Source organism: Hypanus sabinus, chromosome X1 (assembly GCF_030144855.1).
Source record: "Hypanus sabinus isolate sHypSab1 chromosome X1, sHypSab1.hap1, whole genome shotgun sequence".
NCBI classification, from domain to species: domain Eukaryota; kingdom Metazoa; phylum Chordata; class Chondrichthyes; order Myliobatiformes; family Dasyatidae; genus Hypanus; species Hypanus sabinus.
The window spans coordinates 40,407,728-40,431,431 of record NC_082738.1 but is presented as its reverse complement, the minus strand read 5'-3'; the positions used below and the strand labels follow the sequence as shown (position 1 = coordinate 40,431,431).

The window sequence follows — 23,704 nt, the reverse complement described above, 5'->3', positions numbered from 1 at the left end:
TGGGCAAGAATAGCAAAGCAGTGGGCTTAAAATTTCAGTGTCCAATACCCGAGCCAAGGTTCTTCTGCCTGTGATTATGAAACAAGCTGGCAAACAGACACAAGTGATTTGAATGTCACACTCCAAGTACTGTACACGTGCTGCCACTGGAACTGGGCACTCCTAGCTGTATCTTAAGGGGACCACATCAGACCGGCTGTGAAATGGAAGCAACATCAACTGCGCCAGTGGTTATACTTTGAAGCCTGAATGATTATATATGTTCATACTAGCTCCACAAGGGTCTGCCCATCCAGTTTGGATCTCTCCACATCCCTGTTCCATTGAGAGTTCACTCCTGTGTTGGGGCGATGGAGATGGATCTACTCTTTCCCAAGCATACAGATGACTCACTGCTCTCCAGTGATAATAAAACAAGATCTGACTGTAGAACTGGCTTGGGTCTCTCATTGGCATTGCAAGTGTTCAGTCTACCTTCTGTTCAGTGTATTGAAAACCCATAATGGGAGGTTGAATGTCCCTGGAAAAAATTGCAACAACGTGGTCCAAGACTGTAACAGAAAATCTAATTGAGCAATATTTGTCTTTCAACCTTTATTTAAAGACTGCAGATTGTCACTTTTTCTGGAACAGAAACAAAATAGTAAATGATGTTGTGAAATGCAATTTTAAAAACATTTGTTTTCATCACTTACTTTGTGGTACTGGTTGTGATACTCTGAATCATTTGGACACGTTGCCGTTGGTCCTGGAGACCCTGGAGGACCCATGTCACCTTTTGCGCCCTAGCAAACCAAAAATAACTCAATCTATGGTTTATTGCAATTGCATTCTGAGCCGTGCTTCACTCTCAACTTCTAATCAAAGGTCATAGAGTTTAATAGCATAGAAACAGGCCCTTTGATCCAACTCATTCATGCTGATCAAGCTAGTTCCATTTACCTGTGTTCGGCCTATGTCACTGTAAAATCTTTTCTATCCATGTACCTGTCCAAACATCTTTTAAATGTTGATATTGTACCTGACTCTACAGCTTCCTCTGGCAACTTGTTTCATATACCCATCACCCTGTATGAAAAATTGCCCCTTGGGTCACTTTCAAATCTTTACCCTCTCACCTTAAATCCATGTTCTCTAGCTTTAGACTCCCCTATTTGGGAAAAAGACTGTCACTTTATCTATACCTCACATAATTTTATATACCTCTATCACCTCGCCCTTCATTCTTCTCCACTTCAGGGAAAAAAGTCTCTGCTTATCCAGTTGCACCTGACAACCCAAGCCCTCCAGTCTATGTAATATCCTTATGAATCTTTTCCAGATTAATGACATCATTCCTATAGTTGGGTGACCAGAACTGCAAATAATATTCTAAGGAATAGTCTCACCAGAAAGTTTTGGGTTCAAATCTGACTCTAAAGCTTCAGTTACAAGATCTAGCTGAACATTCTGATGAGGTGATCGGGGCACTGCTTATCCAATGCAATATTGAAGGGAGAGCCCAGGCACGATTCAGGTGGGCCTATCCACCCAGCGAATTCCTTCTAGAAAATGCTGTAGGGCTATTAAAACAAAAACTTCACAGCATCTTAAAAGTTTCTTCCCCCAGGCAATTAATCTGATCAACCATTCTAGTCAGTCCCCACCCCGCTCTATCTATGACTTCAGCCACTGCTCTGTAAGCACTTTAATCCACTTTTTACAATTCTGTTTACAATATAAATACATGCAGGTATTTGTGTATTTATGCACATTTTATTCCATATTTGTATTTTAATCTCCAGCTTTATTTTTATATAGTTCTTTATTATTTATAATTGTTGAATGTTGTTGTTTTTGTTGCATGTCACACCACAGCAAATTCTTAATTCATGTACAAGTGTATGGTGAATAAAGTTGAATAGTCGATAAAGGGTGGCTTTGCAGCGTTCTCTTCCAAGATTCCAGCAGATTGGCGGCTGTCTGTAGGACCCTAATGAGCAATTTGCTTCCTGTTTCTTACATTCTGGCTTCTGCCCCCTTCCTTTCCAGTCCTGTTGAAGGGTCTTGGCCCAAAACATCAACAGCTTATTCCCCTCCGAAGATGCTGCCTGACCTGCTGAGTTCCTCCAGCATTTTGTGCCTGTTTCTCAGTATATTTGTTCCCTAGTTTCCACTAGTCATTATGTAATTCATACCCCAGTATTCCAAGTGGCGGTAAATAGTGATGGACAATGATTGGCCTATTCACTCTCCACACCACACCACAGATCTAGCAAAGATGTTGCATTTTATGGAATAATTTTTACAAACTTTCCATTGTTGCTCTTCATATGAATATTCAGCATTACCTTTTCTCCAGGAACTCCAATCCCTGGATGTCCTCGAAGTCCTGGTTCACCCTAGAAATATGGAAACAACAAATAAATTATCTTCCTCCAAATCAAAATGAAGCAAGTGTGTTGTGGTAACCATTGGTCACTCGGACTGTTGTATGAAGACTGAATCGGTCATGGCACCAGCTAGGAAGCAGAAACCCTTTGGGTAGATGGGTGTGGCACATTCTGCAGTGACATTATTGAGCCCATAAATTTTGACGATTAGGAGCCAGAAGTTTTTGTTTCTTTTGTTCCACGAAGGATTATGCCTTGTTAAAATGGGGTTGTCTCCAACATCCAACTGTAATGCTTTGCGGAAGACAAGCCCGAGCAGAACCACCTCAACTGGAGCCCCACATGATGGGGTTGTTTCATTGTGAGAAATGAACCACCTGCAAAATATTCTCCCCACTTGCCACAGGATAACCTGATTCCCAACCCACATCATAAGGTTCAGGAACAGTTATTACCCTTCAACCATCAGGCTCCTGAACCACTGTGGATAATTTCACTCACCCCAACACTGAACTGATTCCACAACTTATGGACTCACTGTCAAGGATCCTAGAACACTTGTTCTCAGCATTACTTATTTACTTATTATTATTATTATTATTATTATTATTATTATTATTAGGTTCCTTAAGGTTGTTATAGCCAGGGGTGGTAATGGGGACAAGCTCCCACTCCCTATTAAATGCTCCCAATGGTGTGCTTCTCCAGTAGCCTCTGACAACCAAGTCCAGCTCCTGGCCTTCACGTTTGGCTTAGCTACTAAGCCCTGCAGAACTGCTTCTACTGAGAGGAGAAGGGGAAAAGGTGGGTTACTGGTGCTTTAAAACCAGTCCCTTCGGGCAGATTGGACTTGTCAGCCGTGGTTGGCAGCTCATCTAGGAGAAGGAAAACTCTGACCGACAGAGGCCACAGACAGACTATTATTATATTTGGACAGTTTGTCTTCTTTTGCATGTTGGTTGTTTGACAGTCCTTCTGTGTAGTTTCTCATTGATTCAATTGTTTTTTTTTGTTCCACTGTGAATGCCCACAATAAAATCTCAGTATAGTATTTGGTGACATGTACATACTTTGATAATAAATTCACTTTGAACTTTGAACCTCAGCCTGACTAATAAAACATTTGGATTTGAATCCGTTCTGCCACACCTGCTCATTATATTGTCCAGGTCAGGATTATGTGTTTTTGATCAGTGCTTCGTGGCTCATCCTGAAACAATTCCATGGTGCACAAAGGTATTACTTCTGTGCTGAGGTTTCATAACTAAAAAATATCACCACTGGCTCTGAGTGACTGTGGTCAGGTCAAGTTGGGTTCTGATTTTATAACTACAGACCCAAACACCAGAGGCCAATTATCCCCACTTGCTCAACCACACACACTACAGCTTACCCCCATCCCCCTCCCACAACATAGCCCATTCCTATTCGCAGAGAAGGAATTCATCATCAGCAGTATCTTTTATGTTTCTTGGTCTTTTAATATCTACGTGCACATAGTGGGAATAGATGTAACAGGTAGCTGGCAAGTGCTGGGTGACTGGGGCTGTCAGGAACTCATCTATTTTTATTTCATTTATTAATTACTTGGTTGATGCTGAGATACATCCTAGGATGCTCTGGAACACGTCAGTGATGTAACCTGGGGTCAGCGGGTGTTTCGGGTCTTTCAACATCAGGCACTGTCGCCCAGGTGACCCAGCCAGGGTGAATTAGACCCTGGTTTATCTCCCAGTGGCATTGGTCCATGGGTCATACTTCTTTATCTATAGCCATCTGGAGGCTCGCTCAGCAGCTTTTGCGATGATCCTGATGGCTCTCCTCTTTGCCCAGGAGAGAGTTGGTTCTGCACAGCGAGCAGCCAACAAAACCTCTAAACCCCACCTCTACAGGCTGACATCGTGCCATCCACCCCTGTCTCTGGCACTGCTCTACCAGCTCCTGGTGTTTGGCTCTCTTACGCTCAAAGGCCTCCTCAATCCAGTCTTTCCAAGGATCTGTCGTCTCTACCATGACCACCGGATCAAGGTTTCTGACAGAATGACCATGTTAGGCCTCGGGGCTGATGGTGCAATAAACTTTAATTGCTTGCCAATATCAATGCTCAGTAGCCAGTTGGATGCCATGGCGAGCAAGCTGAGGCTCTGGTTCGTCTTCAGCTTTGACAAAGGCCTTGGCCTTCTGGGTTGGCAGAGGTGCCAACTGTTGTTAAAGGCTGAGGAGATCCTTTCTGCCACTGTCTTCAGCACCTGGTGGTTAAATCAAGGTGGTGTTCAAATCCACTTTCTCTTGCTGTTTCAGAACCAGACTTTATTTTTATAAGTTTACGTTAAAAGATTCAGAAGTGAACACTCACCTTGAGCCCTGGCTTCCCTGGATCTCCTTTTGGTCCCTGTAAAAATAATCCAAAGATGAGTTGGATAATGTTCAATTTAGCCACCCCTGCTCAATGGAACGTAGAACTAAAATGGGTGGCCACTGGGAAGTCCCTCCTGTTATGGCGGACCGAGCAAAGGTGCTCAGTGAAGCTGTCCCCCCACTCTGTGTGGTGTCTCAGCAATGTAGATGAGGCCAGCCACACCAGGAGCACTCACAGGTGAAGTGTTGCCTCACCTGGAAGGACTGTTTGGGCCCTGAATAGTGGTGAGAGAAGAGGTGAAGGTGCAGGAGTAGCATTGTCCTACTTGCAGGGATACGTGCCAGGAGAGAGATCAAGTGGACAAGGGAGTCACATAGAGAGTGATCTCAGTGAAAAGCAGAATTGCCCCCAGATTTTAGTTCCCCAGGTCCTTCCTGCAGCTGCCCAGAGTTTGTATTCAGTGTTAATGTATTGGTATTTGTGCAAAATTTGAGTAAGATTGCCTGTATTGACCCGGTGATGGCTAAGACAAGGACATCCTCTTCCTTGACAAATGTCGTTAAAAAAAAGCATCTAGTCCGGGGTTCTCTCACCACTAGACATTGAGGGGCTTGGTCCTCTGTAACAGTTTCTCTAAATCTTCACTGAAGTTTTACAGATAGGACATGGAGGCTTCAGAAGCAGTGTAGAAGAAATTCGCCATGATGTTGGAGACTTTTAGCTGTAAGAAGAGAATGAAAATAAGGAAAGGAGAGTCTGCAAGTCTGGGCCAGGGATTGGGGATTGGAGGCCTGATATCTGCAGATCTGAGAGTCCCAGGCCGAGGAGTGGTGGACTCATGTAGCACTGGGAGAAATCCAGAAATTGCTACACTCGAGGTCCTGCATTTTAATTTAGAACGTAGAACAGTACAGCACAGGAACAGGCCCTTGTAATTAGTAATCAAATGGCCAAATAAACATATCAATGCAGCTATAAAGAAGACAAGACAACAGCTATACTTCATTAGGAGTTGGAGGAGATTTGGTTTGTCACCTAAACCACTCAAAAACATCTACAGATGTACCGTGGAGAGCATTCGAACAGGCTGCATCACTGTCTGGTATGCTGGGGGGGGGGGGGGCTACTGTGCAGGATTGAAAGAAGCTACAGAAAATTGTAAAATCAGTCTTCCCCATTGAGGGTACTGGCCTCCATAGTTTCCAGGACACCTTCAAGGAGCGGTGTCTCAGAAAGGTGGTGTCAATTATTAAGGACCCCCACCACCCAGGGTATCTCCTCTTCTATCTTACTATCCTTACTATCTTTCCTTTCGGTTAGTCCTGATGAAGGGTCTCGGCCCGAAACGTCGACAGTGCTTCTCCCTATAGATGCTGCCTGGCCTGTTGTGTTCCACCAGCATTTTGTGTGTATTGTTTGAATTTCCAGCATCTGCAGATTTCCTCATGTTATCTCCTCTTCTCATTGTTACCATCAGGAAGGAGGTACAGAAGTCTGAAGATACATACTCAGTGATTCAGGAACAGCTTCTTCAAATCTCTAACAAATCTCATGACATTTGCTGGTGATATTAATCCTGATTCTGATTCTTTTCTGCCTACACAATGTCCATATCCTTCCATTTTCCTCACATTCAAGTGCCTATCTAAATGCCTCTTAAAAGTCCCCAATATGTCTTCCCATATCTCCACCCCAGGCAGTGTACCCCAGACACCCACCTCTGTGTAAAAACACCTGCTCTTCTCCTGGTGGTCACCCAGCCTGTGTCTTAGGTCTGACCGTCTCAGTGGCCGTCTCATCTATGAAGCCCACAGGCTCCTGGAAGAAGCAGACTACCTCCAGCTCTGTGACTCACTAGCATATTAAACGTTTGCTGTTCCTGCCTCAGACAGGTTTGCCACCACCACTCCCCCATGTCTACGTCTTCTTCCTGGGCTATTGACCACAACAGGTAGTGGTGGGTCCCGTCAGGATGACGGTAGGGGGAATAAATTAAGATATTCATCATCTGCTGTCAGCATTGCTCTCTGTGGTAAGGCCTACACTATGTGTACATATATGTAAATACCTATATGTATATGCAATTGTGGGTGAATGTGTGTATATGAACTTGTGTGCATATAAACTTATGTGGCTGCGCGTGTACATGTGTGTAAATATGTGCATGCACATTCAAGCTCTACCCTGATGGCCTCGAGAATATTCTGTATAAGCACTCCTGTAATGTTCTCTCTTGCCAAGAAGACAACTCCACTCTTCCCCACTGCACTGTCATACCTTTGTGTGTGCATGCAGTCATATGCCTTAATGTTCAAATGTATGCATACATGTATAGGTATATCAATACATCTGATAATATTTAGGGATGACCCATAATCCGTGACTGGTGGCAAGTGGTGATCCTCTGGATATCACTGATCTCAACACTATGGCCGGTGAAGGGACATCAGTGTCCACATCAACCTTGTATAACACAAAACTGACTAAACATCCATCTGGTCCTGGCATACCCAGATATCCTTGCAAACCAATCTCACTAGGTAAGCCCTAGAACGGAGGGGGAGGAAATAATTAAAGTTTAATGTCATTCGAATCTAAGAGACAGAGATGATGTCTATTCTGTGCTAAGGCAGCACAGAAGGGAGTTTCATTTGTGTTAATGTCTCATGAATAACACAAGTTCACACCCAAACTTCAGAAGAGGACAGCTGAATGTCGTCGGTTAAGCTGAATTCTATAGCAGTCCGGTGGTGTAATGGCATCAGCACTGGATTTCGAGGCAAATGATCCCAGTTTTGAATCCGGCTGGCTTCTTGCACACTTTCCATCCGTGCTGCGTTGAACATTGAGCTAGCAACGCAGCCTCATAAAAAACAGACAAATGCAACTGGAACAGCAAAAAATGCCGCCTGATATGCCACAAGGCATGAAAAGAAACAACAACAATAAGCTGGATTCTGGAACTAGTAGTAGTAATGGGATCACTCGAATCCAGTACGATGTTCTCCGAAGGGGTTGTCTATTGGTGGGTCCTCAACTGGCTTCTACAGCTAATCCGGGATTGACATATTCTGGGGCAGTGTGGGAAATAGTAATTGGTGGGAGTAATGGTCGGGTCTTTTGGTCGTTCAGTCTCTTCCTTTACAGTTGCTCTTTGTTCCCTGTTCCTCGTGTAGTGGTGTGTGGTGCTTAACAGCACTAGTTATTGAAAAGCACAGTAGGTGGCACCAAAAGACAACACAAAATTGTTAGTTTCTGAGCGGGTGTACATAATCAACATTTTTAGTATTAGAGATCATAGTTCCAGAGTGTAATTGACCTGTAGCACTTTGTTGAGACTAGTTAGTTTTGTACACAGTCAAGGCGAAAGTGAAATGCAAATTGAACTTTGTGAGGGCAACTTTTCGTTCCTCGTTTCTTCATAACTTCCAGAGCTGATTGTAACATTTTTAATTCTGTCCCAACTTAAAAAAAGCAGTTGCCTCTCAAAGTCCAACCCTACGTCCCAGTAGTGAGAGGTGGAAGCAGGTAAGGCCAGCCAACAGGGCTCTGGTGAAGCTGTACAGTGATTGCAAAACCATTAATGAACTTCAACCATACCATCGACCACAGGGGACGATGGAAACAGGAGGTCATCGATGGCCTAGGTGCCACTGGGAGCTAAGGGCCCAAGTACGTAAATAAGTAAGTCAAAAAAAGCAGTTAACTGGCAATTAAACCAGTTTGCGATCCAGATATTTGTTAATAACAACCAACATCTAAATGGCATGTTTAATGGAATAAATTCTCAGAGATGAAGGTGGTGCTGGCAAGACACAGCGATGCTTTTCAGGCAGCAAACAAAACTATTAAATATATTTCTTTGGGACTATGATCACTGCAATCTGCATTCTGTAATTTCCCACTGGGAGGTGTGCTTTTGAACCATCTGTACCACCTGCCATTTTTGTGGTACCCTGAAGGATTCGGTGGCCATTGCTGGAGCGGGCCTGGGGCTGGACCGAAATTCTGGGCAGGGGCTGGGCCCGAGAGCGGGTAACGAGCTGATGCTTAGCCACTTTAAGTGCCGAGCCAGATTAAAAAGATTAAGGCATCGAGGCTGAGGGTGAAGGACGGGCTGGTATTCAGCTCACTACTCTGTGAGGCTTTACTCGCCTCAGTGCTGAACTGGCTCCTTGACTGCGGCCTGCAGCCATCGGGCTCCTGCACAGAACTGGCTACGTGGCTGTGGACTTGCGGTTCATGTTCTGTGGGTTGTTGTTTCTGGTTTGATTATTTGCATGACTTCTTCTTTCTTTATTGCACATTTGCTTTTCATGTTTCTTTGTTTTGTGGCTGCCTGTAAGGAGATGAATCTCAAGGTTGTGTATGGTGTACATACTTTGATAATAAAGGTACTTTGAACTTTGAACTAAATATCCTAAGGCATTTTACAAGATCATATTCAAACACACCAAGCACATAAGAATGCAGTAGTACAAATGTCTAATTATATGATTAAAGTAATTGGTTTTAAGCAAGAGGGAGAGGTAGAGAAGCTGAGAGGGTCAGGGAGGGAATTGCAGTGGTTGGGGCTCAGGATGGTGTACATTCCAAGAGAGGAGTGATTAGGGTTATGCAAGATGTCTTCAAACTAGTGCAATGGCACCTCTAGCATTTGGCAGTGCAGCACTCCATCAGTACAGCCCTGGAGTGTCTGCCTAAGTTGCGCGCTAGGTTTTGTGCCATCTTTCAAATATCTGGGGAGCATTCTCTCTGAGGATGGCGGCATTGACAATGACATCCAGAGCCGCATTAAACAGGCATCAGCTGCCTTTGGGAGACTTCAGCGTAGAGTCTTTCAGAACAGGAGCCTTCGTCCCTCCACAACCATCACTGTATACCAAGTGGTCTGCGTCACCACCCTCCTTTATGGCTGTGAAGCTTGGGTAACCTACAGCCATCACATCAAGTCCTTGGAGCGCTTCCCCATAAGCTGCCTTCAGTGCATCCTGGGAAATACTTTGCGTGACACACACAAATTGCTGGAGGATCTCAGCAGGCCAGGCAGCATCTGTGGAAAAGAGTAAACAGTCGACACTTCGGGCCGAGACCCTTCATTACTGAAGAAGGAATACAGCGGCAGGAAAAAAGCCCTTGAAGCCTGCTCTAACTGTGAGATTCTGCATGATCATAAGTGCCTGTATCTCCTCATACACTTGATTTGCAAACACTCTGCAGGATTAGTTTTGAAGTTAACAATTGACCCAATATCAGTGGGAGAGCATTCCAAATATCAGCCATCATCTGTATGTAAAGGTGGATCAGAATTTCATAAAGCTATATGAATGCGGAGTGTCAAGCCAAATCTCGCCACGTTCTATCACTCACCAGTGGGCCTGGACTTCCAGGTATACCAGGACTTCCAGTGACTTTGGGAAGTTCTTCACTCTGGAAGAATAAGTAAATGGTACTTATTGCATGTGGAAGTTTAATTAACGTCCTCACTTTCCCTGTCGTCACTCCCAGCAAAGCAAATGTCACACCCCAGAACCTCAACTTCAGAACTTCCATCCTACTCTCGGATCATAACGTGCGGCAGGCATATCTTAAAATTTACTTTTCAGAAATAACTTAATTGTTTTTTTATATATAAACTGAGAGTCCTCAAGAAGCTTGCAGAGATATTGCAGAGAAATAATTTGCTCAAAGCTGTAAGCAATGCAGTTTGACAAATTCATCAATTTTCCATTGTATCATTTCAAGCATTAGTATCATTGTATCATTAGTTACAGTTGAAGCAAAATTTGCATTTCATTTTATTGAACAGTTTTTGGCATCGCACTACAGTATTTATGTCTGTTGCACCACACCAATGACTGAAACTTTGCACTGATTAGGGTTTGAATTTGTATGTTCTACCCCAACTGCATGGGTTTCTTCCGAGTGCTCCGGTTTCCTCCCACATTCCAAAGAGTATTTCCCATTCCCCAGTTTACCACAATGGCAGTGTAAACTTAACAACATGTTGAAACTAATTCCGCAACTCATAAAAAAATGTTACCATATTAATGGAAATGTGGAAGAAACTCACTGCAGTTCCAAACCAGCTGCTTGTTTTCTTAGACCCTGCTGGGCCAGGTGGGCCTGCTGGTCCAGGTGGGCCTGCTGGTCCAGGTGGGCCTGCTAGTCCAGGTGGGCCTGCTGGTCCAGGTGGGCCTGCTAGTCCAGGTGGGCCTGCTGGTCCATGTGGTCCAGGTAGACCAGGAACTCCAGGTCGACCAGGTAGTCCCATAGAACCATGTTGGCCTGGCCGACCAATTTCTCCAGACAGTCCAGGTGGGCCTGAAGGTCCAGGATCACCCTACCATTAAAGGAAATAATAGTGAAAATCAAAAAAAGCACAGCACCATGCATGCCAGTACTTCTGCAGCATATTTTTAGTGACCTAAGTTCAGTCCTTAGCTCCAGTGGACTTTGCATGTTTTCCCTGGAACCATGTAGGTTTCTCCAGAGCGCTCCAGTTTCCTCCCACATCCCAAGGACATGCTGGTTAGCAGATTAATTGGGCACCTCTGGGCATAAATGAGTGGCAGGAGAGTCAGAGGGGAATCACTGAGCGTGTGAGAGAGAACAGGTCAGAGGAAAGCAGGGATGGGATTGGCTGGAGCACTCTAAAAACTGGCATAGATTTAATGGACTGATGGCCTCTTTCTAAACTAAGGAAACACGAGTTGTTGGAAACCCAACACAAGAGCAGAAATACATAGTAGGTCAGTCAGCATCCATGGGAAGAGAAATTGGGTTAACCTTTCAGGCTGGTGACCCTTTAGAATCAGGAAAGAGAGAAAACAGGTTGATTTTAAGTTAGAAAGGGATTTGGTAAGGGATGGATTGGAGAAAGGGGATACCTCTAACTGGTGAAGTCAGGGTTGCCATAGGGATAATCTGTTTTCGTGGATTTCTATAGATGTACCATTCTGTCTGGTACAGAGGGTCCACTGCTCAGGATCAGACAAAGGGTTGTAAACTCAGTCAGTTCCATCATGGGCACTCGCCTCCCCACCTGCGAGGGCATCTTCAACAGGCTTTGCCTCAAAAAGGCGGCATCCATCGGTTAGGACCCCTATCACCCAGGGCATGTCCTCTTCTTACTACTACCATCAAGGAGGAAGCACGGGAGCCTAAAGACACACACTCAACATTTTAGGAACAGCTTCTTCTCCTTTGACATCAGATTTCTGAATGGACAATGAACCAACAAATAGACACTATCACACTATTTTTGCACTACTTATTTAATTTATATACTGGAGGGGGGGGGGTGAGAAAACACGCAATTCATGTGAAGAGTTGTAATGCTCTAGAATTCACTGCTTGTAAAAGTAATGAATACAAGATCTGTCAGAGCTTTCAAGAATGAATTGGGAAATCTCTTAAGGAACAAAGGGAGCGGGCTGACAGGACTGTACTACTGGAAGCCCGCAAACTATTACTGGGCTGAATGGCCTCTGTCCATGTCATAACAATTTTGAGTCTACCTGTTGATCTTCCACTCTGACAAGACAACATTGCTGATCAGATTCTCATCTCTGAAGCTTTCTGTTCCCTGGTCTTTACGTCTTTTTTTTTTACCAATTCCTGAGTTTTGTGAAGACTTCTTCAGCTCACATTGGTTTCCAAGACTGGTCAAGTCAACTTGTATCAATCAGCCAGACAAAGTGAGCCTTCCATAAGTGATAAGGAATTATTGCAATCAGAGCAGACCCTTTAGAACTCTGGTTACACATAAGTGTACAGAATTGTTTTATTATAGACCAATATTATTGTAAATCAGAAGGAAGTAAAACCTCAAAAAGCCTCAAATTAAAATTTGGCCAAGATTTGGACCATGCCATAGATGTTTTATTAAGTGCAAGGTACAGGCTCCACTGATTGTTTTTCCAGATCCATTGTTCCAAAATTCTGTCATAATCCCAAAATCATGCATTCTTTTCCATACCTTTGGCCCTGGGGGTCCAGTCATCACAGGACAGTTGCACGGAGCAATTTCACCCTGAAAGGCATTTAGAATTGAATTGGATTATACCTTTTTACTTGCAATCCATAAAAATAAAAGCATCAGGATTCAACAGCAGTGCGCACCGTTTGATGAACCAATCAGCTAACTGCAGTGGACTTCACTTCCATACAAGGAGGGACATTATCTTCGTGAAACAATGTTTAGTGCAGCCAGCCATGATACTCCTCAGACAAGCTGGGCTGAAAGTCATGTAGACTAATCTCAGCAAGGCAATGGTTGTGGCACTGGAGTAGGACAGGGTGTTTTCAACCTGTGAGCTGACTTCTGATGGTAGATCAGTATTACCTTCAATATGCTATCATGGAGGAGCTAGAATACGGCTCCCTTCTTCATGCATCTGAATGTGAATTGGGTTCTCCAAATGTCTGATTAATTTTTCTGCACTGGCAAGGTACGTTATTTTTTATCCATCCACTGGGACAGGGGGAATAACGTCTGCAGTCAACTGCCAAAGGCAGGAAGGATTGCAGAAAGTGACCATGTGAAGAAAGAGATAATCTGGTGGGGGATCGGGTCTCGACTGACATGTCAAAGCTGATGGCTCACGGAGGCCCTGCCACTGTCGGCCATTCTAAACAATTCTCCATTTCCTTTCACCTTTTCTCCTTTCAACACAGCCACCATGTCTCCCTTCTCCGATGCAGTTTTGATCATTTCTTCTGTATCTATGAAAAAAAATATTCTCAGTCAAAAATTTCACTCATGTACCTTGTCTGGATGCATTCCTTGCTCAACTCAGCTTGCTCTCAAAGTCAAGGTAAATTTATTATCAAAGTACATATATGTCACCATATACTACCCTGAGATTCATTTTCCTGCAGGAAAATAAATAAATACAATAGAATTTATGAAAAATTATACATAAACAAAGACTGACAAATAACCAATGTGCAAAGGAAGATAAAAAATAAATAATAGAACATGATTTGTAGAGCTCTTGAAAGTGAGTCTGTAGGTTGTGGAATCAGTTCAGAGTTGAGGTGAGTGAAGTTATCCACGGTCCAGGACCCTGACAGTTGTAGGGTCATAACTGTTCCTGAACTTGATGGTGTGGGACCTAAGGATCCTGTACCCCCTGCCAGTAGCATGAAGAGAGCATGGCCTGGGTGGTGTGGGTCCTTGATGATGATGTCGTTTTCCTGTCAGCGCTCTGTGTAAATGTGCTCAATGGTGGGGAGTGCTTTGCCTGTGATGGACTGGGCTGTCTCCACTGAATGGTATCAGATCGATTCTGTGATCATGTGGCCAGTTGATTGCACAATGAATTGATGGGGCCTCCTGTGCGCAGGAGGCAGTATCCTTTAGCGCCAGCTTTTGAGTGCGCATGTTTTTAATCTCAGCAGAGCAGGTTCATTGCTCCCGCACTGTCAGCAGCATATACCGTGGATAACATGGCTCAGTAAAACCGTTTAATCCTACTACTCCGCTATTGTTTTTGCTTCCCACATGCATAATAGTTGGCGACGAGGATCAAAAAAGAATGGTCTCTCTACTCAATCCATTTTGGGCCACAGCTATGGCAAAACCGATCCCTGGATCCTTCCTGGATTACAGAGAACTCCTGCCAATTTTAACAGAGAAGCTGGAGGAAGCAATGAAACTCAAGCTGCTCTGCATACACTTGGGAGAACTCGGGCAGAAATACTTTGATGCTCTGCCTACAAAACGAATCTGTACTGACAGACCCACCTGAGGCTTTGGACAACGTTTCGGGGATGCAGGACAATGTCTTTATGGCACACATCAGGCTCTCACAGCTGCGACAGACCCTTAGGAGAATGTAGATGATTTCATCACAAAGTTGACACTGGTGACTGCAAGTACAAAGATAGTCCCCCAGACCAATTCGAAGAAGTGATGCAAACTTTGATTGCTGGATGCCACAATGGGAGAACACAGGAGACATCCTGTATCCTATGGTGCCTCCTATCCAGAGAGCACGATTTGTCCTGGGACAAAGCATGCTCTACAACTCACCACCGGGAGGCAGTCAAGACAGGCCTTACACAGAGTCAGACCCTTGCTGAAAACATCAATGATACAGATCGCAGCCCACTATCAACATCACGTAAGCCTCCACAGTGATGCCATCGCTGCGGTGATAGTCGATTACCTGGGCTTAAAAATTGACAAAACAGACCTCCATCTGCAGGAACACAAATCAAAGTCCCCAAAACATGACACAGTTACTCTCATTCCAAAGATTAGTCACCTATTACAACCTGTTCCTGAATCAATCAGCTACAGTGTTAAAGCCCCTATACTAATTACTCAAGGACCAACAGGGATATGGCCAGGAATTGAGCAGAAGGCATTTGAACGGGTAAAAACCAACCTGAGATCTTCGTCTGTGTGGTTGCATTATGATCCAGGAGAACCTGTAGCAATGAAATGCAATGCCTCACCATATTGGGTCGGGGCTGTACTCCCACACCTTACAGAACTGAAATATCTATTGCTTTTGCTCAAGCTGAGATCAATTAATTATTTGAAGCTTGACTGGCATTAAACACTTCCATTTATACCTATTTGGGCATCCATTCAAAAATCCATACGGATCATAAGCCTCTGCTAGTCTTAATAGGGGAGACACAAGGTGTCCAACAGATGTCATCACCCAGAATGCAACAATGGGCTAATATCTGGCTAATCTGGCTAATATTCTATAATGAAGTATACCCCTGGGAAAGGAAACTCTGGTGGCAGTGACATTAAGCAGATTACCAATAGCCGAGGATACCACATCTGGCACACCACCATCCAAAGTTGTCCAGTTGTCCACTTGTTACAAAGCCTAGAGACCCATCACAAGTCACTTCATCAGGCAGTGGGCCACCTGAGATCCACTCCTGTCACAGGTCAGACCTCAACCCAAATTTCAACCATTCACATGAGGATCAAAAGGAGATGTACTGATGGTGCTATACCTCCCAACTGCGGGATAGCTGTACCTACCCCCCTAAATTGGCCTTCACAATTTAAGGAGTTTGTCAAGAAGAATGGTATTAGGCACATGACAGGAGCTCCATAAGAGCTTGCATCAACTGGCCTGGTGAAGCGAACTGTGAAACGAGACCTTTCGAAACAAACACAAAGTGACTTGTTGATGAAATTAAGCTGTTTCCGTTTCCATGATCAGGTTATCCCAAAGTTGCATGCTCATCGCCCACCAAATAGATGTTCAAATGTGCTTTACACACTAGATTAGATCTCCTACAGCTGGCCAGCCAGGCTGCAAAAGCTCGGTGCCAGAGACAAAGTCTACACGCGAATATCATAGGAAGAAAACTGTCTACCAGCTGTTGTCCAGCATTGTCCGGCAAAGAGCGGAACTTGAGCTGACAGTTGTCAGGCAACGTTTGGATCATATACACCAACAAAATGATGGGGGAGACAGAGAAGCTGCAGAAGCAAACTGTTGATGAAGCCAGCATCCCAACAGATGAACCACGAGAATGCGCTAGCCAGTTTACTCCTATCGAGCAGGATAGACATTTCATCATTTTTCTCAGTTTATTCCCTTCCCCTGTTATCCCAAGCTATAAGGGGGAGGAATGAACAAAATTGGATTGATTGTGAGAATACGGCAAGTGCGCATGCGACCAATTGATCACGCGGTGAATCAACTGGACCTCCTACTCTCTTTTTGTGCGGGCTTTCAAGTGCGCTCTTTTTTGTCTCAACGGGCCAAGTTTGTCACTCCCTCCCTGTAAATTGTCCCTGGCTAACGTGACTCAGTAAACCGTTTAATCCTTCTGCTCCTTTATCGTTCTTGCTCCGCGCATACATAACATCCACCACTTTCTGTCATCGACACTTACTCTCATTTCCTTCTCGAGTTTTATTGAATACATCTTAGAATGTTTTATAGTTATTCTAGACTAGATCTGGGTTATTGGCAAGATTGTTATTTGTTGTCTAACCTGCACTGCCTGGAGACAGTACTGTAGTGAATGAAGTCTGTTCAATGTGACCATGGCAGCTTGATTTAATTGACTGACTTCTTGGCCTATTTCACACAGCAGCTGAGAGTCGGCCATGTTGGCACGAGGCTGGAGTCACAATTTGGCTAAGCTGAGGGCAGCAGGGCATTAGTTGGGACATTTATGGAATCCAACCAGAGCTTGGCTGTCCCTGATCAGACCAGGGCCTGACTGAACCCACCTATGCGGTTGGGATTGAATCAAGCTTCAATCTTTTTACCGGAGTGGATACCCTAACTTTGTGAGCTAACAGCTTTAGGGAGGAAGTTCTAGAGACACTAGAGAGCCTAAGGTAAGAGATGAATAATCAAAACTGGGGATGTGCAGAGAACCTGAATCAGGAGAGTACAACCTTGGTGGGATGCCGGACTGATGGAGGTCTCACAGATAAGGGGTGGTGAGAAGAGCAAGAAAATGTAAAACTGAAACTTTGGTTAACCAGGAGCCAATAGAGATCAATAAGACAAGGGAATGGTGAATAAGATTTGGAGCAAGTCCAGGACACAGGGAATGCTTAGGCGACTTCAGATGCATGGACAACAGAGCAAGGATGACTAATCTTGAGGCACAGTTGAGATTTCAACAGCACGTGAGAGAAATCCTGAGAGGTGAATCTAGGCCTGGTGCTTTCTGTCAAAGCAGAGCTTTACAATGAGGCAGATCTTCAGCTTGTTCAACACACCAGCACATCGCAAAGAAAATATGTTGGCCTATTGAACGCCACAGAATTGACTGAGGTTAGCGGCAATGCGTAGGACATACATCAAGTGCCCATAGGAGCTGGGCAACACATTGGGACAACTGGCAGAGCTGGTGTCTCGAAGTGCCAGGAATTTGGGTTCAACCCTGGCCTCCAGTGCTGACAGTGGGGAGTCTGCACACTCCTTCTGTTACCACATGGGTATTCCACTTCCCTTCCACACCTCAAAGGCTTGCAAGTTAACAGATTAATTTACCACTGCTCCTAGTCAGTGGGTGAATTTTAAGCTGTGTGAGGCCCAAAGTGAAATGTCTGTAGATAGACCCAACCTATCATCTGTCACTTAGAGATTTTATACTCCCCACCACCTTGACAGTAAGCTGCTTTGGGTTAAAAGGCCACTATTTTGTTAGCGTTCGTAAATTAATTCTCTCCAGCCAACAAAATTGCTGTTTGTGGCCTCTAGAGGTCTTTTCTGTGGAGGTTTTGAATATCATGAAGATCCTGAGCTCACCTTCTGTGGGAAGGATTGCAATGGCGTCATCACCCGAACTCACTATGAAATTGTCATCTGATGTCACTTCTGATGATTGGAAGTTAGTCTGTGAAAATATGCAAGCAGAGACTTCAACAAACAGCTGAGGAGTTGATACTCGCAAAGTAGCTTCACTTGCAACACAACTTCCTCCTGACTCCCCGTTCACCCTCAAAGCTTTAGGAAAGTAGATTTCCTTCGTTTCAACTAAATACATGATGTAAATATGACTGCACATTGAACTTGGCTTTTGAAGTTCAGCTCAATGCCCACACAACTTCTCCTCCCCATTGACCTAAGCTGTCGAGACTTGGGTCTCTCTTGTCAGATCAAGATGGCCGTTTGTTATCGAGACACAAGAGACTGCAGGTGCTGGAATCCGGAGCAAAATAAAACCAAACTGCCGAAGGAGTGTGATAGGTCAGGCTCCTTTTGTGGAGGGTAATGAATGTTTCATGTTAAGACCCTTTATCTGGACTGAAATAATAGGGGGGGGGGTGGCCAGTATGAAGAGGTGAAGGGAAGGAGTGGATCCAGGTGAGGAAGGACGATTGGCAGATGAAGAGTGGAACTAGCGACAGAGGCTGGATGAAGCAACTCTACGGGCCTTCCCTGCTTGCACATCATACTCAAGCCTCCGGAGTGACTATGACCTCTGACAGCGAGGCGAGTGTTGAATTAAGCCTTGGCATTTACTAAATCAATACATTGTTTGTCAAAGTGTTAATTTTATACCATATCACTCATTAGAAGATTACATTGGGCAATACTAAACTCCAATTCAACAGATGTTTAGCTGTGTTTGCTCTCTTTCTGAAATGAGGTATTGGCATATCAGTAAATATCTTCAGAATGTCAGTGAAAATGCCTTTGGAAATATGAAGATTAGTAATTCCAGTAGAGATCTGTAAGCTGTGGCAGGAACTCCACAAAGTGAAATACTTCTGAGATAGGGTGTGAACTGTGTTTATTGAATAATGGCTGAATTTTGCCTGGACTCTTTCATGCTATCTGAGTCCGAAAGTGTTTCTAATCTTTTCATTTTGAAAGCAAACAATTTTGAGTGAGGTTTTGCAGTAAGATCTTATAATCAGTTTACAAATGGGCAATTTAGTACTGGGAGTGTAAAACTAATTGATTAAATCTCACAATTGGGAATAAGTGAGGGAGAAAGGAAGTTGTTGCAGGAGGCTGGGTGGTCATGTTAACCTTTGCCACAGTTTTTTTTTGACAATTAGGTTTACTGTGCACATTAGTAACCTAGAGTAAACAGGTATAATTTCAAAGGTTGGAATGCAATCAACTGATAAACTGATACTTTATCAAAGTTTGACTCAAGGGAGCAAAATGCTGTCCAGAAGTTTAAAAATGCAAAAATAGTATATGCCAAGTATTCATGAAGAAATACTCGGTTACTGCATTCAGTATTTAAATGGGTAAATGCATTCCACCTCTGCAACTATGTTGTACAGACATCATGTTTGAAGCTCAAAGGCTTGCTGATGTTAACCCTTGGCACAGGTAACAGGAGGACCCTAGAATTAGCCATGGAAAGTAAAGGTAAACTTTGGGCAGCTGTCCTCACTGCTCATTGGACTACAGTGGTATCCTGTTATCAGGTGAAAGATAGAAAAGGTTTGCAGCAATTACCAGTGACCTTACACTCCTGCTGATCAAATAGGGCACTGGCTTTTACATAATGCCCAGAAATCTATCTGCAGATTAGTATCAATAAACAAGCTGTAGATTTGGCCCTCCATGCTTTCCACTTCACTTCCCAAATTTATTTCCAACGGGATCCAGAAAGACAATTACGGGAAGTGGAGTACATTGAGAGGGTAACACAACTTTCATGCTACTTATCAGAGGTCATATTTCCTGGTGGGTACAAAGCACATGGATGATATTGGAAGAGTTTGTACCAAAGTTTTGATTCAAGTCAAACCTGAGTTGGGTCATAGGTTAAGGGTGAAAGGTGAAGCATTTAAGGGGAACCTGAGGGGGGAGTTCTTCACCTTCTTCACTCAGAGGTGCAAGTGTGGAATGAGCTGACAGCGGACGTTGTGGATGCAAGTTCGATTGCAACTTTTAAGAGGAGTCTGGATAAGTACAAGGATGGGAGGAGTATGAAGGGCTATGGTCAAATGCAGGTTGGTGGGTCTAGGTAGAATAACAGTTCGGAATAGACTAGGTGGGCCAAGAGGCCTGTTTCTGTCTCTATGACTCTAAGTAACCATCTTCACTACATCAGTGGAGAATTTGGTAGAGCTTGGAACTTTATAAGAAAAGAATAACATCAAGATATTAAAGCCAAATCAATTAATCTACTGTATAATAATAACAGGAAATGCTAGAAACTCTCAGGAGGTCAGGCAGCATCCGTGTGTGGGGATGGAAATGGAGTTATCATTTCAGGTCAGGGATCCTTCTTCACCACAGGGAATGAGAAGTAATAAGGATAATTACGTCGTAGAGAAGGTGGCAGGAGGGATGGGTAGAACACAAAAAAAAGGAGTAGGATATATATTATATACCTCAGTTATGTCTTAACTTTCTCTGCTCCAAAGAGAAAAGACATAGCTTCACTGGTTTCTCCTCATAACTGAACTGCTCCATCTCAAGCAGCATTTTGATGAACCTCTTCTGCACCCTCTCCAGGACAATCACATCCTTCCTAAACCTTGTGACTAGAACAGTAGCCAGATGTAAATGAGTGAATGGGGGCAACACACCACTGAGATTTGACCAAGGCTTTATAAAGTTGGAGCATAACCACCCTTCTGAATTTGTCAGGCTTTTCTCAGACTGGATTTGGAATATTGTGAGGCACTTTGGGCCCCTTATCTAAGAAAGGACGTGCTGGTGTTGGAGAGGGTCCAGAGGAGGTTCATGAGAATGATCCTGGGAATGAAAGTATTAACATACGAGGAATGGTTGATGGCTCAAGGCCTGTACTCACTGGAGTTTAGAAGAATTAGTGGGGATCTCATTGAAACCTATCGAATATTGAAAAGAATATTTCAGGTGTTTCCTGTAGTGGAGGACCAGATGACCCAGCCTCAGAAAAAAGGATGTCCCTTTAGAACGGAGAAGAGGAGAAATTTCTTTAGCCAGAGGGTGGTGAATCTATGAGGTTCATGGATGTCAAGTCATTGGGTATATTTAAAGCAGAAGTTGAGAGGTTCTTGATTAGTAAGGGTGTCAAAGGTTATGGAGAGAAGACAGTAGAATGGGGTTGAGGGGGACAATAAATCAGCCATGATGGAATGGGTGAGCAGACTCAATGGGCTGAATGGCCTAATTCTGTTCCTATGTTTTTTGGGCTTCTGGTCTAATTTAATGCCCAACTAACAAAGGCTGGTTTCCAACAGTACATGATTTCCTAACAACGTTGCTACTTTCAAGGATCCATGGACTTGTACTCTGATATCCCCCTGCTCCTCAGTACCCCCTGAAACCGTGCTGTTTGTGGTATATGCTCTAGCCTCATTAATGCTTCAAAAATGCATCATGTTTGTCTGGTTGAGATCAGTATCCTAACTAGAGATTTAAAGCTGTTGTGCAGATACAACTAAAGCAATACACATGGCTTCATAGGACATCTTAGCAAATTTGCATCAGAGCCCTCTGCTCTGTTTGACCTGGAGAGAGATTCTCCCCACCTGCAGTGTTAGTGAAAGGAAAGTAACATCCTTAACTTAAAACAAACCTGTAAAACCATTCATAAAATGAGAAAATACTGGAAGTACTCAGCAGAACAGTCTGCAAGTGTCTCCGCCCGAAATGTCAGCTCTTTTTTCCTCTCCATAGATGCTGCCTGACCTGCTGAGTTCCTCCAGCATCTTGTGTGTGTCCTTCTGGATTTCCAGCATCTGCAGAGTCTCTTGTGTTCAAGAGAAACTTCTCACAGTTTCTCATGCATTTCCCATTTCTGTTATAGATTTCCAGTATCTACAGCTTTTCTTTGATTTTCACATTCGAAGAGTAAATTAGCTTGTCATGGTGGGGAGAAAATTAACAGTGATACATTCACAGAGACCAGAGGAACTCCTCCTAGCACACAGTATATTACAACATGTTAATGAATGTGACCCAGAACCTAGGAACTATATGCAGAGATGCACTGTTAATCTCACTTTTGCAACAGACCTCAGCTTTATGACAGGTTATACAGAAAGCGATGCAATATTCCATGGCTTGTGTGAAGTTGAATTGATGAACATAACCGCTATTAGCATTCCAGGTGCAAAATCAGGTTATAAAACAATGAAAATGAAAAAAAATCTGCAGATGCTGGAAATGTGAAATAAAAACTGCAGATGTTGGCAATATACAGCAGGTCAGCTGGTATCTGTGGGAAGAGAAACAGGAAAGTGGGAGCATGCTTGTTAAGCCGCAGAGAGGGATAGGAAAGGAGGGATTTCTCTGAAAAGGCAAAATCCAGGATAGAGATGAGCTATAAATGAAATCAGTGAATGAGTGAATGAGATCAGTTAGAAAGTTAAAAGACAGATAAAAATGTAGATAATATAATGTAGAAGTTGCAAAATGCAGAGTGGGTTAGGCTGGGCATGTCTGGGCACTCCCAGAGAGAAACCCAAATAAATAAGCTGACCCAGTTTTATGGATCATGAATAGTTTTATGATATTCATTCATAAAACTATTTTAGTTGGCTTTCAATTCTCTTTTATTTGTCCATGGATCCTCTGTTTAAACATTATCTACATATATACAGTATAATTGTTAACCATTCTTACTGTCCCATTGTTCTTTGACATTGCGGCATTACGAAGTTTACAGGTTGCTGGAAGAGTGATTGGTATCCACTGGATGGATTTTTTTTATCCATCTCAAGTTGTCCTGGAAGATTTTCTAGTCCTGATATCCAATCATTTCAATAGCAATATAGTCATTATGTTTCTACCAAGAAGAATCTGACATTAACGTGTCCAATTAATACTTTGAACTTTTGCCACTTTGTTCTACTGCAGTCCTGTTTGATTTTATTGTTCTGCACTGTTAATGACATTATGTATATTTTTCATTTCATTGCTTGTCATGACACCCCATCGTTTCTCAATAAAACATTTCTCTATGCTATTTTCAGTAGCATACAGCCTTGTGTTTGACCAGAAGAGGGAACAGTGATCTGTTTGCAGAGGGCTGCACAATGCAAATGTGGCTCTTTCAGACTTGGAGTTATTGGTTTTGATCAAATTATTTAACATTCTTCTCCCTTTATTGATTATTGTTTCATGGTAGTGGTCACGTTCAGTGCTGAGTTTATGTAAACACCAAACGTTCTGTCTTATCAAAGTTCAAAGTAAATTTATTATCAAAATACATATATGTCAACATACACAACTCTGAGATTCATTTTCTTGTGGGCAATCACAGTAAATCCAAGGAACACAATAGAATCAATGAAAGACTGCATCCAACAGGACAGATAAACAACCAGTGTGCAAAGGACAACTGTGCAAATACAAAATTAAAGTAAAAAGGAAACAATAATAAAAATAATAAATAAATAAATAAATAAATAAGCAATAAATATCAAGAACATAAGATGAATAGTCCTTGAAAGTCAGTCCATAGGTGGTGGGAACAACTCAGTGATAGGGCAAGTGAAGTTATCTCCTCTTTGGTTCAGGAGCCTGATGGTTGAGGGGTAATAACTGTTCCTGAACCT

At 43.3% G+C, this 23,704-nt stretch overlaps 1 protein-coding gene across 2 annotated transcripts in view; it reads right to left on the bottom strand.

Annotated features, from left to right (window-relative positions):
* Window positions 1-23,704, bottom strand: part of LOC132384481 (collagen alpha-1(XVIII) chain-like) — a 98,099-nt gene that overhangs the window by 40,048 nt on the left and 34,347 nt on the right. For both annotated transcript variants that reach the window (XM_059955633.1, XM_059955634.1), the window contains exons 5-12: window positions 17,991-18,078; window positions 13,391-13,458; window positions 12,713-12,766; window positions 10,805-11,074; window positions 10,102-10,161; window positions 4,729-4,764; window positions 2,331-2,381; window positions 696-785 (exon numbers count right to left, since the gene is read on the bottom strand). In XM_059955633.1, coding sequence (XP_059811616.1) covers window positions 696-785; window positions 2,331-2,381; window positions 4,729-4,764; window positions 10,102-10,161; window positions 10,805-11,074; window positions 12,713-12,766; window positions 13,391-13,458; window positions 17,991-18,078 — 717 coding nt within the window. The remainder of the gene's footprint in view (window positions 1-695; window positions 786-2,330; window positions 2,382-4,728; window positions 4,765-10,101; window positions 10,162-10,804; window positions 11,075-12,712; window positions 12,767-13,390; window positions 13,459-17,990; window positions 18,079-23,704) is intronic.